The sequence below is a fragment of the Cynocephalus volans genome, chromosome 12 (assembly GCF_027409185.1).
Source record: "Cynocephalus volans isolate mCynVol1 chromosome 12, mCynVol1.pri, whole genome shotgun sequence".
In the NCBI taxonomy this organism is placed as follows: domain Eukaryota; kingdom Metazoa; phylum Chordata; class Mammalia; order Dermoptera; family Cynocephalidae; genus Cynocephalus; species Cynocephalus volans.
The window spans coordinates 18,099,128-18,114,867 of NC_084471.1; the positions used below are offsets into that span (position 1 = coordinate 18,099,128).

General features: G+C 38.6%; 1 protein-coding gene across 2 annotated transcripts in view; it reads right to left on the reverse strand.

Moving 5' to 3' along the window:
• POLR3B (RNA polymerase III subunit B) overlaps positions 1–15,740 on the reverse strand; it is a 117,174-nt gene that overhangs the window by 15,786 nt on the left and 85,648 nt on the right. For both annotated transcript variants that reach the window (XM_063074679.1, XM_063074678.1), the window contains one exon: positions 12,538–12,680. In XM_063074679.1, coding sequence (XP_062930749.1) covers positions 12,538–12,680 — 143 coding nt within the window. The remainder of the gene's footprint in view (positions 1–12,537; positions 12,681–15,740) is intronic.

Below are 15,740 nucleotides of genomic sequence, written 5' to 3' on the forward strand. Positions count from 1 at the left end.
TTGTTAAAAAAAATACCTATCAGTAGCTTTCGGAATTTTTCATTCCACGGTAGAAACTGCTTTGGCAATCTCTGAACCAATGGTACCTGTAAGCCAAAAATTAAATCTTAGCTAACTTAAAATTACTTTAGGCTCTGAAAACCCTTTTATATGCCAAGATGGTTCCCATAGCAGACAGCCCTGTGTTGTTTGTTTTGTGTGAAAGTGAATGATAAAAGATCCATGAAATCGACACAGAAAGCCAGAACAGCAGAAAGAACTGAGGGCTCTCCATCATCGCGGCTTCTACCCTCTGCTGACTTGCGGAACAATGGAAGCTACACATCCAACTGCAGATCTAACACAGCTGTGCATTTCATTAGATGAAGAGCACTAGTGACACAAGTAAATAATTAACTTATTCTGGTCCACTGACTGTGCTTATGAGACCAGTCATAGCTGACAGATTTTAATACAAGTTAACACAAAGAGACCATAATGAGCTTAGAAGTTAAAACAAAATATTTAGACAGAATTTGATGATCTTGAATCTCAAATGAGACAGATGATTTTTAAAAGTTTGTATTTTAGTGAATTCATTAGGGGTAAAAAGAGAGTTCTCAATCTTAGAAGTAGACTTTTTTTTTTTTTTAAGGTATTTCTGTTTCAGAATTATTCAAATCCTTAATAACAGGGGGAAGGTTTCTTATTTTCAAACGAAAAATTAAAACCCTGTTTTCTCCAGGGACAGAGGCATAAAATCCATTCTAATATTTAGAACTCTTAAAAGTTATGGTCACTTTCCTTTAATACTGGTTTAAAAATGTAAATGATATGCAGTTCGCTTCAGTGTGTTAACACTCCCCTGGATCCTTGAAAAGAAGATGGACTACAAATAAACCATATCTAATGGAAGCTGTTGTGAAACAATTACTGATTCATACCTTAAATGCTTACACAGCATTTCAGACTTTAAAATAAAATTTCATCCCCTGGCTCATGCTGGTGTTTCAACCCCATTGTTTATAGCACAACCTCCTGGTAGTAAAATGCAAATACACCAGTTTAACATGCCTAAGAACAGTTAATGCACTCACTGGAGCCAACTGGGACTATACTATACAGACTACACTACAGAACCTTGAGCAAATCACAGAAAGTTACAGCAGAAAGAGACTGCAGATACTCAGTCAACAAAATATTATTCCACCACCATCAATCTTATTTGAAGTTGTAAAGGGAAGAATTTAGGGAGTCTAAAGAAGCCACAATTCTGACTGCCAATCCAGTCAGCAGCGGCAAATCTAGGACCCACTGTCACTGTTCTCTGCATCATGCCCCAGACACCAGAGGCTCCTACACCAATTTACTTCTATTTCTGGGGCCTCATAGAACAACACAGAAATCACTTAAGAACAGGCTTATCCAGCAAAAGTCCAGTTAATCTCATGAATCATTTCATTTTCTTAAAAAGTACTTCTAATTATAAACAGCAACTGGCTCAAAAGTTATTTTTGGCTTTTTAAAAAAAATACTAGTTTTCTGTACTGGCTATCTAACGGACTACCAATTCAAATAGAAAAAAATAAAAGGTAAGAACATCAGAAAAAAAAGTAAGAAAAAATTAAAGCATTCTAGTACTACGTACAGATAGGAAAGCAAATAGCAAATGCAGAACACAACTGTAATAACATCTTTAATTCAAGAGCTATTTTGTGTGTGACTTCAGTGAGTTGAGACCTGACCAACAAATGGTTTTCTATTTTGTTGGTAGCCAGGTCTCATTTTAACATCACACATTACTTTTTTATTTTTATTTAGCAAGTCTACTTTCTATGTATTATAACAACTTTTGGATTAAATTTGCCACTCTGAAATTGATATATATTATTACTCTTCCTTTTCCAAGTGAGGAAAGAGAAAAAGAACCTTTTCTCTCAATTACTAAGCATATGCTGCGTGCCAAGTGCTCCGAAGAGGTAGGGAGAGAAAGAGGTTAAGGGCCTGACCTCTAGATAGGCAGAGGCAGCCTATGCAGACTAACCTGAGTGAATATTGAAAACTAAAACGTTTATACAATTCAGCTTGCCATATTCTAACGATCTAAATGATGCAGCGCACACCTGGCAAGTACGGTCTGCTGAAATTCTGCTCATCAGAGTCTAAATTGCCTATGTTACTTTCTGCAGATACTTAGCTGTTAGACAAGGCTATTTATTCTGCAGTTTAACACTGCACTGAATGAAGGTCGAAATGATGCTGTGATTTTTGTCTATCAGTAAAGGAGTGAACACTTTACCAATGCCCAGTATTAATGAGTTTACACATATGGGAGGAATGCCATCTATAAAGAGTTCATCATCCCTGGGACCCTCAGACCTATGTAGGGCAGGATATCAAGGAATCCGATGACCTTAATTTGACTCTCCACTGTTCAAATGATATTGAGTTCCCTTGGGGGTTGGAGGGAGGGAGTGCCACTTTCTGTTGAGACTTAGTTGTCTGGTCTTTGTAATGGGAATAATTAGCACCTATCTTATGAGGCAATTGTGTTAGAAGAACAGATGAGCTAATGTCTGAGAGGTACTTTAAGGTCCTTAGAAAAAGGCTGCATCTAAGTACAAGGAATTATTATTATATAAGAATCCTAATTACTCTCAGCAGGAAGCAAACTAGCAAAGCAAAGGAGACCAGCTTAATGAATACAAGGGGCAGTTGCAGTTGCACTAACTCTGGCTGAAGAGGCCTAAAAGAAGCTCACTCCTTGGTGGCTTGTTCAGGTCGTTTAATATTATTAAGACACTGTCTCCTAATAACTTTAGAACTTCACAGGGCTTGGGGCTGTGGATTTCTAGTGGGGAATAGTTTATTGCTGATGAATATGGTGGTAAATGGAGCCAAAGAAGCAGCAGGAATGCTTTCAAGTTTGACTCTTCCTATTAAGTAAGAAATGTTTTGTGTTGGATAAATTCATTTCAATGAGCCTTTGTACATTCAGAAATGTAAATCTCTAAATCAAAACGTGAAAGCTAACACAGGTGGTTGCCCCATTCTTCCCTTCCCCCCTTCCAGTTATCGAATTAACCTTCTTTTTTTTCATGCCACCGCCTTAAATGATCCCAAGGGGGAGGGGCATAGGCAAAAACTGTTGAATCATATTAGCTTTGTTCTGTTGTTGAATCATTTCCAGATTTATCACATCACTTGCCATAGCCCTGTTGACATAATTTTAATTCAGCTCTTCCTTACATGTTAACAGATAAATAATGCATAAGAAAACTTGATTAGCTTTCTTATTAAAACATCACTCTAAATGAGAGGAGGCGCTAGAAGACAATACAGTTTTTACACGGCTTTCCCATGAGCAGTTGAATGGTTTGATGTGATAAATTTGCATAGTCTGAAGCACACAAAGGGCTGATTAATTGAAACCCTTACAATGCTTCTGGAAGCAGCTATTGTAAAACAATAACCATAGGAACTTTACAAAATACACACGGCTGAATGTGTCAAGAGCTTAATAAAATGTGTTGAGGCTACACTATTTGGAAACAGAATTGGAGATTTTTATTCTGGGCCATAAAACACTAAATACCCTAATTTCAAAGCTTTAGTTGGATATTTACTGAAAGGTCAGAGGGTTACTGGCTAGCTACAGAAGACCAAAATTTGTTCTTAAATAGGTAAGTTAAATAAAATCTTCTTACAATAAGGTGTCTATGTGGACAAAATAATCCTGATTTCCAACATTAAAGTAAGAGTTGCTGGAATAACTTTTTGGATCAAAACTCTGAATCATTGCTTGGCATCATACACCTTATCTTGGGGCTCACTCTGCTATCCTATCAGCCCCCTTCTCCCCTCCCACTTAGAAACTTCCATTCAAGCAGGATCAAGCAAAGTAGGGAGCCAAAGATGTCCAGACTGTTTGAAGCTTCAGACTAGCAGGGAGGATTTTAGACAATCTTAAGTGCTACATGAGTACAAAGTGTTATTATTATTATTTTAAACTAGTGGCTTTTCACTCTCTCAATTTTAGAAAACATAATATTGAAAAAAGAAATGAAGGTCTGGTAAAACCAAAGTTTTTAACCAAACATTGTTTAACAAATAAATTTTCTTTTTGACTTTTCTGCCACACATGTGTGAATATTTTCTTATTTCCCACAGCCTCTTTACACTTAATACATAAGGATTCTTTAATGTATTTAGAAAGTCAGGGTAGGTTTTATTTGCTTCTAAGAAACATCTAATCAAAATCTTAATAAATTAATTCAGCAAATTGTTGAATAACTTTTATTAAGGGCAAAATGGAGGTAAGTGACCTTATAAATGGAAACATTTTTTTGAATGAGAGGGTCAAAGGTGAATCTTCCAAATGATTTTATCCATAGATGCATAATCCTTATCAACCAAAGATAGATACACTGAACTATTAAGTGAAAAAACTACATTTTGATAAGACTAGAATTCTATTTTAAAATGAAGGTTGACTTTACCCTATTTAAACTAGCTGTCTGGTCCTTCAGGATTTAGGGGGAGATACCAAGGAGTGTATGGCATTATTTCAGACCTGCAGTTATTAAAAAGCTTCTGTTTGCCAGGACAAACACTCTTGCTCAAATACAGTTTTCCTCTCCTTAGGAATACTGTTTGGTATTACTGCCTGATTCTGTGATCTACAGGACCTTTGTTGGAGGTGCTAATCCTTTTTCACATGAGAGACTGAGAAATGCTCTTTCAGGGAAGTGATATATTGCTTTTTTTTCCTTTCCACATCAAAGGAATCCACTTTTTTGTCCCCCATTGTGAATGGCAGCAAAAGTAAGAGGAAATCTGGAAATATAATAATTTGGTTTGCCTACACACTGAAATGAAACTTAACTTGGGAATTCCTTAGGCTGTCAGATAATTTGTTAAAAAATTAAAACAAACCAAAGGAGGAAAAAAAAAAAAAAAAACGGAGCAGGAAATCTTCCAATAAATAAATTAGCGCTAATCACCAGAGAAAAACAAAGCTCAAGAAAAAAAATATTTGCCCTTGATGAGTTCCTTCCATGCATTATTTATATCAAAATTAAAGGAGCTTACATAAGTTATTTTGATTTTAATAGAAAGTCTAGTTCCAAACATGATTCCGATCAGCATTACAGTGCATGTGAATGTCTCTTCCTATCTTCAAATGTATCTATAAAGCTAATTACAAAAGAATATGAAGATAAAACATAGAAGACTATTCCAGACCCATGTTCTGTTCTATTTCCCCTTTGGAACATCATTATGCATCAATCATATAACTCATGGCTTCACTCCAAAGTACCTACAAGTCTAGAACACTTGGGAAAGGAGGTCAAGACTTCAGGCTTTACATCCTTATTCTCAACAGAACTTAAAATAAAACTAAAGAAAACCTTCCTTCCTTTGTAAACAAGCACACAACAAATTCACAACTTTGGTGACAGAAGGTTATTACTAAATAATCTAACCGTTGCCAGTATTTTGCATATCACTAAAGGATGAACTGCTCTAGAGATTCTTTTTTTTTTCTTTCTATAAAAGATGACCGGTAAGGGGATCTTAACCCTTGACTTGGTGTTGTCAGCACCACGCTCACCCGGTGAGCTAACCGGCCATCCCTATATAGGGACCTGAGCCCATGGCCTTGGTGTTATCCGCACTGCACTCTCCTGAGTGAGCCATGGGCTGACCCTCTAGAGATTCTTGATCAAAGGCCTGGCTCTTTTGGGGGAAGCTGATTCACTGCACATTTACTGGTATGACACATAATCAACCCCACAAAGACCCCAAAGAGGGCTGTACTTCATTAAGATTCTTTGTCTCATTAGAAGACTGTACTGAAATTCCCTCATCTAAAAAATACGCTATGAATGAATCCTGCCTGCTTCTGAGCCCACACTTATTAATATTAACTGTGACACCATCTTCTTCATAAAACATTTCCTCCTTCCTAAACACCTGGCTCTTTCTGCTTAGTTCTCCTTCACTTTCGAGGTGACAGAAGGTGGTGCTGCTCATTGGGACTGTCACACCTTTCACATGTACTGATGAAACTCTCACTTCTCCAGTGGGCATTCTCTGACCACTTACACTCAATCCTGGCTTATCACACACAGCACGGATGGTAATTCCCAACTGCCTGGTACTGATTCTCTTCTCCCTGTACTTTTTCTCAACCTGAAGGCTTTTTTAAAAATGTCAAACGGAGGGTGGTTGTGAAGAAAAGGAGAATGTGTCCATTCAGTGTGGCTCACAGGACAAGGCAGGACTGATAGGAACATGTGATAAAAAAGTGCACTTCCGCAGGCCACATGCACTGTGGAAAACAGTCTGCCAAAGATAATCCAAAAGGAATTCTCATGCTGGGAAGATGGATTTAGAACAGACTTCTAAAAGGCCTTTTCAGACTCTCAGATTCTATTCCTTTCCACAACGAACTCTACACTTCTCTACCATTAATGGTCTTTACCATATAATTTAGTATTTAATGATGTGATCCACTGTATCTATCTTTGTGCTTCGGGTGTAGAGTCAACTCCTCATGGGCAACAGCCAAGGGTGGAATTTCCTTTCTATCCTCAGAGAGCCGGCACATTTTGGAGCCCATGATACTGACTTCACTATGACCAGATAGATTTCCCTCGGGCTGTCAAAGCAGATTCTCATTTGTGTCCAGAGTGGCAGTGGGTGGGCATGCATATTTAGTTATTCTGGTTGGAAAAGCTTCAGTGGGTTTGTCTGATCAGTTGATCAATTAAGGTTGATCAGTTATAAACTCCTGGTACCAGTTCAGAAAAAGATGAGACCTCCCATTTCTGATGCTTACTAGGAAGAACACATTACACTCATTTGGGAGTGATGATTTTAGCTTATGTCAGTATAACTGCTAACAAGACCAGTGAGCATTTAAGATATTTTATTTAATAAATTATTCTACTAACATATTGAGTATCAGTTGTGTTGGGTGGTGTGGGGGTTAAATAAACTTCTAGGGCATATTTCCAATCCTCAATGAACCTAAAATATACTTACCTAAGTTAGCCAACAAGGTATTCTGAATAATTACAACATATACAATTATTTTAACAAAACCATTGGTATTCTTGAATCTTAACAATTTTATTTATACATGAAAAGAACTTCAAAAAACAGACTGCTGCTACTGGCATGCCTCTGGCTTCAGAGGGGTGACATTCAAGGAGAGGATTAAAGCTGTAAACCTTAGTTACAATAGTAATTCATTAAAAAGGTAAGTTATTCTCAGATGCGAGTTCACAAAATGTGTGTAATACCCTTCTGATGACTGTTAGCATTTATGTCATACTTCTCAGGGTGTGAGCTGTAAACATTTTAAAATTAGTTTTAAATCTTAGAAATGACTGAAATAGCCCCAAACTCCAAGAATCCTTAGAGGCAAGGCTCTGGTTAACAGAAAAAAGGTTGGTGCTCTAAAAATTCTTCTCACCTTTTATTAAAAGAATTTTAACTTCAGTTCTATAAACTGCAGTGAAAAAAATTGAGCACACTCACTAAGCATTCCGGTGTTGAATATTCTCGAATAACAGACATGGATTTCCAGTTAAACACGATGGAACACGTGTTTATCGCCACAGTTTTGCCAAACCTCACTAACTGGACAGTTGAAAAAAATTAGGGTATAAACCTATGTATAAGGAGAAGGGATGGGGAAAGTGGTACTAGTGGGCATTAGATAATTCTACAACCTTAAAAGGTGATGAGTAGAGGAAAGAACAGTCAGTGACCTAACAGAAGGAGAAAGGTCCACCTCAGTACCTGCAGCGAGTGGACCCAGCCCTCTCCCCGACTCCTGGGGAAGTGACCTGCCCCTCATGCTTCTGACCCGCTCCGCTCTTTTCATTTCTGTTCACCTCAGGACTTCTCACTGTCTCAGCCCTTACTGTTATCCCTCCTGCACACAAGAACATAAGGACTCCTCACTGTCTATTTTGTTCACTGCTTATCACCAGAGCCTAGAATAGTACTGGACACTCAGAAGATACTTAATAAATATTTGTATAAATAAATGTCTCTATAAGAAATCATCAGAACTCTGAGTGTCTATTTTCCACCCCATTTAGCCAGAAAACCTCCTTTCTCCCCTCAACCCTTACTTGGGTAACTGAGCCACAATGACGTGAGACCCAAAGGTACAGCGGAGGTGGGGGGAGGTATCAGCTGGACACAGAGGAATTAAATAAAGTCTGTGCACTAAATAGTGACACCAGCCCATTGCCCCTACCTGGCTCCCAGAGGTCAGCTGATAGACTTAAGCACTGTCCCCACCCTTATTCCCAGCTCCAACCTTCAGGCAGGAGTTAGAAAAATCCTACTATGTAGAAAGCGAATGTCACAGCAATAAAAATGGGTCACTGCCTGATCACCTTACAATGACGTAAGTTCCAGTCACCAAGTTCTATCCACTGGACACAGAGCTTACAATGCTTTTTAGGGTTCAAGGGTATACTAGGCATTAGAGGAAAGCCTCCAACAATAACAACAAACTAGACACTAAAACAAATAGGAGGGAAAAAACCTTGTCAAGAGATAGAAACAAAATTAGGAACAGAGGAAAACTAAAAAAAAAGAAAAGAAAAACCAAAAAACTCAAACTAAAAAACTAAAAGAAACCCAAAATATATATACCCATTACTATAGACAGAAAGAGAATAAATTAAATTTTAAAATTTCATTAGAAATAAAAAATGATAGGTAAAAAAAAAAAAAAAAAAAAAAAAAACTTGAAAAATAAAGTTGATCAAATCTCCTAGAAAGAAAAACAGAGAAAAAAACAAACAAACAACAACAACAACAAAAAACAGACATTGGGGGAGATAAGAAAACCAGAGCATCAATCTGGAAGATCCAACACACGAGCCTAATAAGAAAACCAGAAAAGGGTACAGGGAAAATGAAGAAGAGGAAATTATCAATGAAATAACATAGGAAAATATCCAAGAATTGAAGGAATTTCATCTTCCAGAATGAGAGGGTGCCCAGTTTTCCCAGCATAAGGAATGAAAAATGGACTGTGAAATTTCATAATGTGAAGAAGAGACAAAGACAGTAAAAGCTTCCAGAGAGAGAGGGATGAAAATGGAAGAAGGGAAGGAGAGAGGGAGAGAGAAACAGGACACAAAAAAGATCAGGAAGAAGAATGACATTACAATTTATATGAGTAACATGGACTCTAGATGATAACATAGTAATGCCATCAAAATCCTTAGGGAAAACATATTTTGACTTAGAATTTTATACGCAATCAAAGTTGGGTCAGGAGGAGAGGCATGGACTGATGTTTTTCAGTACAAAATAAAAACAACCACCCCTTTTTTGGTACTATTTGACCTTATTAAGCTACGTGCATTTATTACCTGATAAAAAGTATACTTAAGAGAAATAAAAATTATGTTCAGTTAAAAGTCAGATCTATTTTTTTTTCTGTTAGTTTGTTTTTTACCCAATCTTTTCAACAAATCTGATGAAGCTGTAAGAGACAAGACTTATCAAGGGAATCTAGACTAATCAGAAGGTTTTTAACCTTGGATTAAAAGCCATCTGGAAAAGGAAATCTAGCAAGATAAACTCCTCAGTACAAGTGAAAGGTCAGCTAAGCCCAGGAGGACTTCTGTCAGTTTCGTATAGAGATGTACAAGTCAAAGCCACCCTAAGACTTAACAGATCTCTAAAATCTGCTCTTTCAGATCATTGCAAGTTAGAAAACATTTCTGTCAATGAACATTATCCCTATCATATTAACAGTCGGAAAAAATGCTATAGCACGAAGACTTTCTGACATTTTCCACAGAGGTCTGTATTTCTAGGAGCTTTACTAATCAGGAGTGTTTTTCATTTTCAAAAGCACTGTTTTGTCTATGCAAATACATACTATACAGATAAAAATCACACTATACAGATTAGTACTACGCAAATACATACTATACAGATTAGTATATAGTATGCAAATACTATAGTATGCAAGTACTATAGTATGCAAATACATACAATACAGATTAAAATCTGAGTAAAATCAATGCATCAAGAGTAGAAAATCTGTCCTTTGTCACTTCCCCACCTTCAAATCGTTCATTCATTCATTCATATACTCAACTGTTATCAAGTATCTATTAAGTGTCTGCTGAGAAAAAAGCTTTATCAGGAAAATCGCATCTACATAAGTTAAGAGGTACAAGTCAAGTATTTTTATGTTCCAGTGATACCTGATTAAGGTTATTGTCTTTGAGCTCTCCCGAGGAGATAAGAACTCCAACCCCCAAATAACATCAAGGGCTTGAAACCGACCAGTCTACCAATGGCAGACTCAATGATGCCAAAGCACGAGTCCATCATGGGACTCTGACATCTGACTCAGGCCCTCTGCTGATCCCATGACCAGCCTCCCCCTTTGCCTGCACGACAAAATCTTACCTCACCTTCCCACATATTCCCCTTTATAAACCCAAAAACAGGTATCAGAAGGTGGGATGATTTTAACCTGGTCATTCCCTAGATACTGGTTATCTGAATAAAGCTTCCAGTTCTTATAGCAACGAAACAAAAACAAAAAAAGAAATAAAAAGGCTTTATCAGGCTTATGGCGAAGATAAGAACATGATCTCTACCTTCAAGAAGTTCAGTGGAGTCAGAACACAGTGGGTAATCACTGAAACATCTGCTAGTCTGCAACTCTTCGTACAATACTCTGCTGGGATGAAGATACAAGGATCTGGGGTATCTGAAGCTTGTAAACTGACTCGGAATGGGGATATCCTCTCATAGTGTGCATTCTTGTAAAGCTTCCAGTGTCAACATTTTATAAGAGTATCAATCTTTGCTCTTTTCCAGGTAATAGGTCAAGTGAGACAGAGACTGTAAATGAGGCCATGATTACCCCAGAATGACTTAGGAGTGTATTTCAGAAATTGTCAAGACCAAGAGAAAAGGAGAAAGTTCAATACAGAGAATTTTATTTTTACTGGCAAGTTGTATAAAACATTAGAACCTCAGGATATTTTTAAAAATACTCAAAAGGCATTACGAGTAAGTATCTTGGGGGAACTGTATGAATTAGAGGTATCAAATTCACATTAAGAAATGGAACAAGGGCCGGCCCCGTGGCGCACTCGGGAGAGTGCAGTGCTTGGAAGCGCAGCGGTGCTCCCGCCGCGGGTTCGGATCCTATATAGGAATGGCCGGTGTGCTCACTGGCTGAGTGCGGTGCAGACGGCACCGAGCCAAGGGTTGCGATCCCCTTACCAGTCACAAAAAGACAAAAAAAAAAAAGAAATGGAACAAATTCTTTTTTAAAAATATTGACAGGCTAAAATAATCTTGCTTCAGTCAACTGAATTAAAAAATGCATTTGGTGAGAGTTTCTTAGTGTGAAACAGTTTCACTGGGAGAATGACAACTAAGGCTGGATTTATTTGACCAAACTATAATACTTGATACACTTGCTTGACAAATAACAGTTAAAACCAGCAAGAACAAAATGTGCAGTTATATTCAAACCAATTAATTAAATGCAAGAAGATATCACATTTGTAAATTACAAGCAAAGGTGAGAGTCAAGGTGGGAAAGCAGAAGTGATCCATTACCTACCTGCCCAGGACTGTGTGAGAATCAAATGAGTTAGTACACGTAAAGTGCTGAGAACAATGCCAGGCACAGTGCTACTACAGTGGTAGCTGTTACTGCTGTTCTTAAAGATGAGTGGCAGGCAGAACCAAAATTCAAATGCCAGGACAAATTTTCCACCCTTAAACACTATGTATATTGACTAAAAGAGGCCATGCAAATGAGTTAATTAATAGTGATGTAGTGCTGTGTTTCTTGAAGATAATCAAAACAAAATCAAACTACAAATGGATAAAAACTGGGCAGTAACCGTCAATGAGAAGAGTGAGGCTCGCCAGTGGGACTGTACATAGGAGATGGACAACCGTGCAGTGGGCAAAGTGCTGCCCTGGGGTTAGGAGACCCAGGCTCTAATACCAGCTCAACCACCAACTGTGTACCCTTGACTGGCTGCTGAATATACAGGATCTGAACTACCTCATCTGCTAGATAAAGGGGTAGATAACTCTGAAATATTTTCTAGAACTGACATCCTATGATAGTATGACCCAACAGAACATGTGGTAGTTTAAAGATGTGACTCCTGTAAAAAAACAAAGCAAAACAAAAACGGTATTACTGTTTATTTTTTGGAGAGCCACGTGTACTTCAATAGGTACATAACCTAGAATGTATTTATAATTATCATTTTGGGCATAGCCATCGCAAGAGAATGAAATAAATAGCTCAGATAAGCAATTCCACCATATATTTTTTACATGTCATTAAAATATAAAAAGGTTAATATGAGAAACAAAACAGGAATAATTTTGATAACAATGTAGTAATTTTTCAAGTATATTTTTAAAAGGGTGAAATTATAAAATATTTCTTATATATGTGGTTAATAAATATTTTAGTATATCCAGTTTTTTATAAACAAGTTGAGAAATGATACAATTTACCTTTTTGCCCATGACGACTGCTGAATTTGTCTCCAATCTCTGGACGCCTTGTCTGTCTCAGCAGCATTTTGATCAGAAAAGCATCTTCAGCATTTGAAGATATCATCACTTTTTCAATATATGAATCTGTTGCCCCTTTGTAGCTAATGTTAAGAAAAAGTCACTAAAACAGAGTTTTCAAATTGCCCTTTGTGAACTTATTACCCACATGTCATGTTTTATTTAATGCTTACCATGTTTTATTTAATTTTAACATTCTCATCTTGGAAAAATGACTTCTATTTTTAACATTAAATTCAAATTTTAAAATTTCCCTTCTATAGTTCTATACATTTATTATGAGGCAGGCATAATGTAACTTAATCCTCACAACAGTCCCATATCGTTATTCCCTTATTACATATGAGGAAAACTGATGCTTAGAGAGGTTAAGTAACTTGTCCAAGGCACACAACTCATACAACATGAAACTGGGATTTGAGCTCAAGTCCATCAGACTCAACACCAAGTTCTTAACTACCTCTGTAGTACTGCTTTTATACCTATCAGCTTTTCTTTTTTTTCCCTTTGGCAGCTGGCCGGTATGGGGATCCGAACCCTTGACCTTGGCGTTATCAGCACCACGCTCTAACCAAATAAACAAACCATCCAGCCCCCAGCTTTTCCACTATCAATTTTTTTTCATATATGTTGCCTCTTATCTCTTTTTCATACAATAAAATATTATTAAAAGTCTACTATGTGTCTGATCCTTATAGGCTATGGCACACAAAGATTAAGTGGACACAGTTCCTGTGCAAGAAGAGCTCATGATCCAATAAAGAGAGAGGTGAGTGCAGAAAGGCTATCAGTCACATGAGGAAAGACCCAAAGGAGGCAGCAGGTGATTCTGCTGGGGCTATGGATGACAGTGGTGGCAGGAAGGGGCAGTTGTCCAGCTCTACTATGGAGGAGTTGAGACCTAATCAGGCAGGGAGAACAGCCCCAGCGAGTGCACAGAGGTCCAAAGGAGGATGGTACGTTTTAAAGCAAAAGAGGTGATTTCCTAGAAATGTAGGGCCTTGTGTGCAAGGGGAAGGCAAGAGAAGCACACTGAGGGTGCCTAGGATCACAGATGGCCTTGGGCATCTCACCTTTCCCACAGGTGACACTGTCACTCAGAATTTTATTAAATTTACTCAAGTTTTACTCTACTCAAGAGAGTAAGTGAACAGATGAGTAATTTATAAAATAGGTACAACCTGGGGGCAGATGAACAGTTACTGACAACTAAGGGTCCTGGGTAGAGGGAGAGGATAAGAGAGCTGCTAAGGAGACAGCACCTACAGCACTGGTGTGTGGCAGGTAAAGGCAAGGAGTCAGGTTTGTGCTGTCAGCGAGTGGCTGGATGGTGGTGCCACTAGCCAAGAGTGGGGCCCAGGAGGAGGACCCTGGGTGGGGGTGGGGCTGGGGTCTGGAAAAAGATGGTTTTGGTCTGGGCTTGGGGGCCCTGTAAAGCTGTCTAGGTGCTGGTATGGAGCTGATATCGGGCACTTATCTATCTGGGAGTCAGCAAAAAGAGGATGCCTGGAGTGCCAGGAGTAGGGGAGCTCTTCTACACAAGGTGCAAGAGTCACCAGCCAGGATAAGGCCACCACAAGGCCAGGCAGGAGGTGAGGCTAAGAGTGAGTAATCAGACTGGTGGGAGGGCCAGGCAAGAGCAGCGTCACAAAATCAAGGGAAGAGAGAGGTCAGTGATGTCAAATGCTATAGAAAGGTCATATGAAATCCATTCATTCATTCAATAACTGTTTACTAATTATCGACTATGTGCCAGGCATTAGGGGAACAAGATAAATAGAAGAGATAAAGTCTCAGCCCACAAGAAGATTAGGACTGAAGAGTCCATTGAATCTGGCAAATCTGGCCAACTCTGGGTTTTGCTTATTTGTTTACTACCCATCTTCCCTCCCTGATATGAGCTCCACAAGGCAGGGATGTTGCTGGTTTTGTCCACTGCACTATTCTATGCACCTAGAACGGTTCCTGGCATACTGTTCGTGCTCAAACAATATTTCTTAAATGAATGAACAAACAGGATGCCCTTGGTGACCACTTCTTGGGCTGCTTCAGCAGAAAGAAGAGGTAGGAGACCGGTTCAGAGGGTTTAGGGAGCGAGTGAAAGGTAGAGAAGCAGACATGGAGATGACAGCCCACCCTGCTGAGGAGCTTTGTAGTGAAAGGAAGAGGAATAGTGCGGCAGCTAGATAAGAACACAAAATCCAGAAAAAGCTTTTAATTTCTTTAAAGGTAAAGAAATATTTGAGCACATTTTCTGGCCTGTGAGGAAGCAATCAAGAGAAAAAAGGTTGAAAATATGTGAAGATAGAAGAGAAAAAACAGAGAAAGGTCTCTGAAAGGAGGGGATGAAATTAAGAACCCAAAAGGAGGAGAGAGAAGCTTTGAGTAGAACATGAGATATTCTCATTCAGAACAGGAAAAGAGCTTTTGTAATTCTAAAATAGCTTTTTGTTTTGCAGGGCTCACTGCAAGGGTCTGGACCCTTCCCCAAACAGAACTGTCCGTTTTCTCCTTTGCTCCCACTCCAGAGACAAATCCACAGCACCCACAACACTCTGCTGCATTTAGCACAGTGCTCAAGAGTGGGGCTCTGAAGCCAGACCGCGTGAGCTCAAATGCCAGCTCAGCCACTTGTAGCTGTGTGGCCTTGGTAGGCTAACACACGTAAAATGCCCAGAACAGTAACCAGCACAGTGTAAATTCTCATTAAGCTATTATGATCATGGTATTATGTACTTTTTTTGTGTGGAGGTCTTTGCCAACTAGATGTGACTCTTTGCAGATGAGGCTGTGGCTTATTTCAGCACTATATCCCTGGCACGAGAAGAAGCACGCGGCTGGCATGCAGCAGGATGCAACAACCGTGTGTTGAATGTAAAACTCAGGAATCCAGTTCTCCTATGTCATCCCTTCTTCCCCCTACACCTCCTGCACTTAATTAACCCAATTCACCTTGGCTAGGTTAGATATCTCTTCCAGTTGGGTTTTTATATCACAGTGTGGTGCATCTCACTAAGTTTCATATTTTATTATATTTTAGAGCTCAGAGGAAATTTTGAGATTAACAAGTCTCTTTCATTGTATAAATGAAAAAATTGAGGCCAATGGAGTTTAAACGCTTTATCCATGTAAGATAACACACA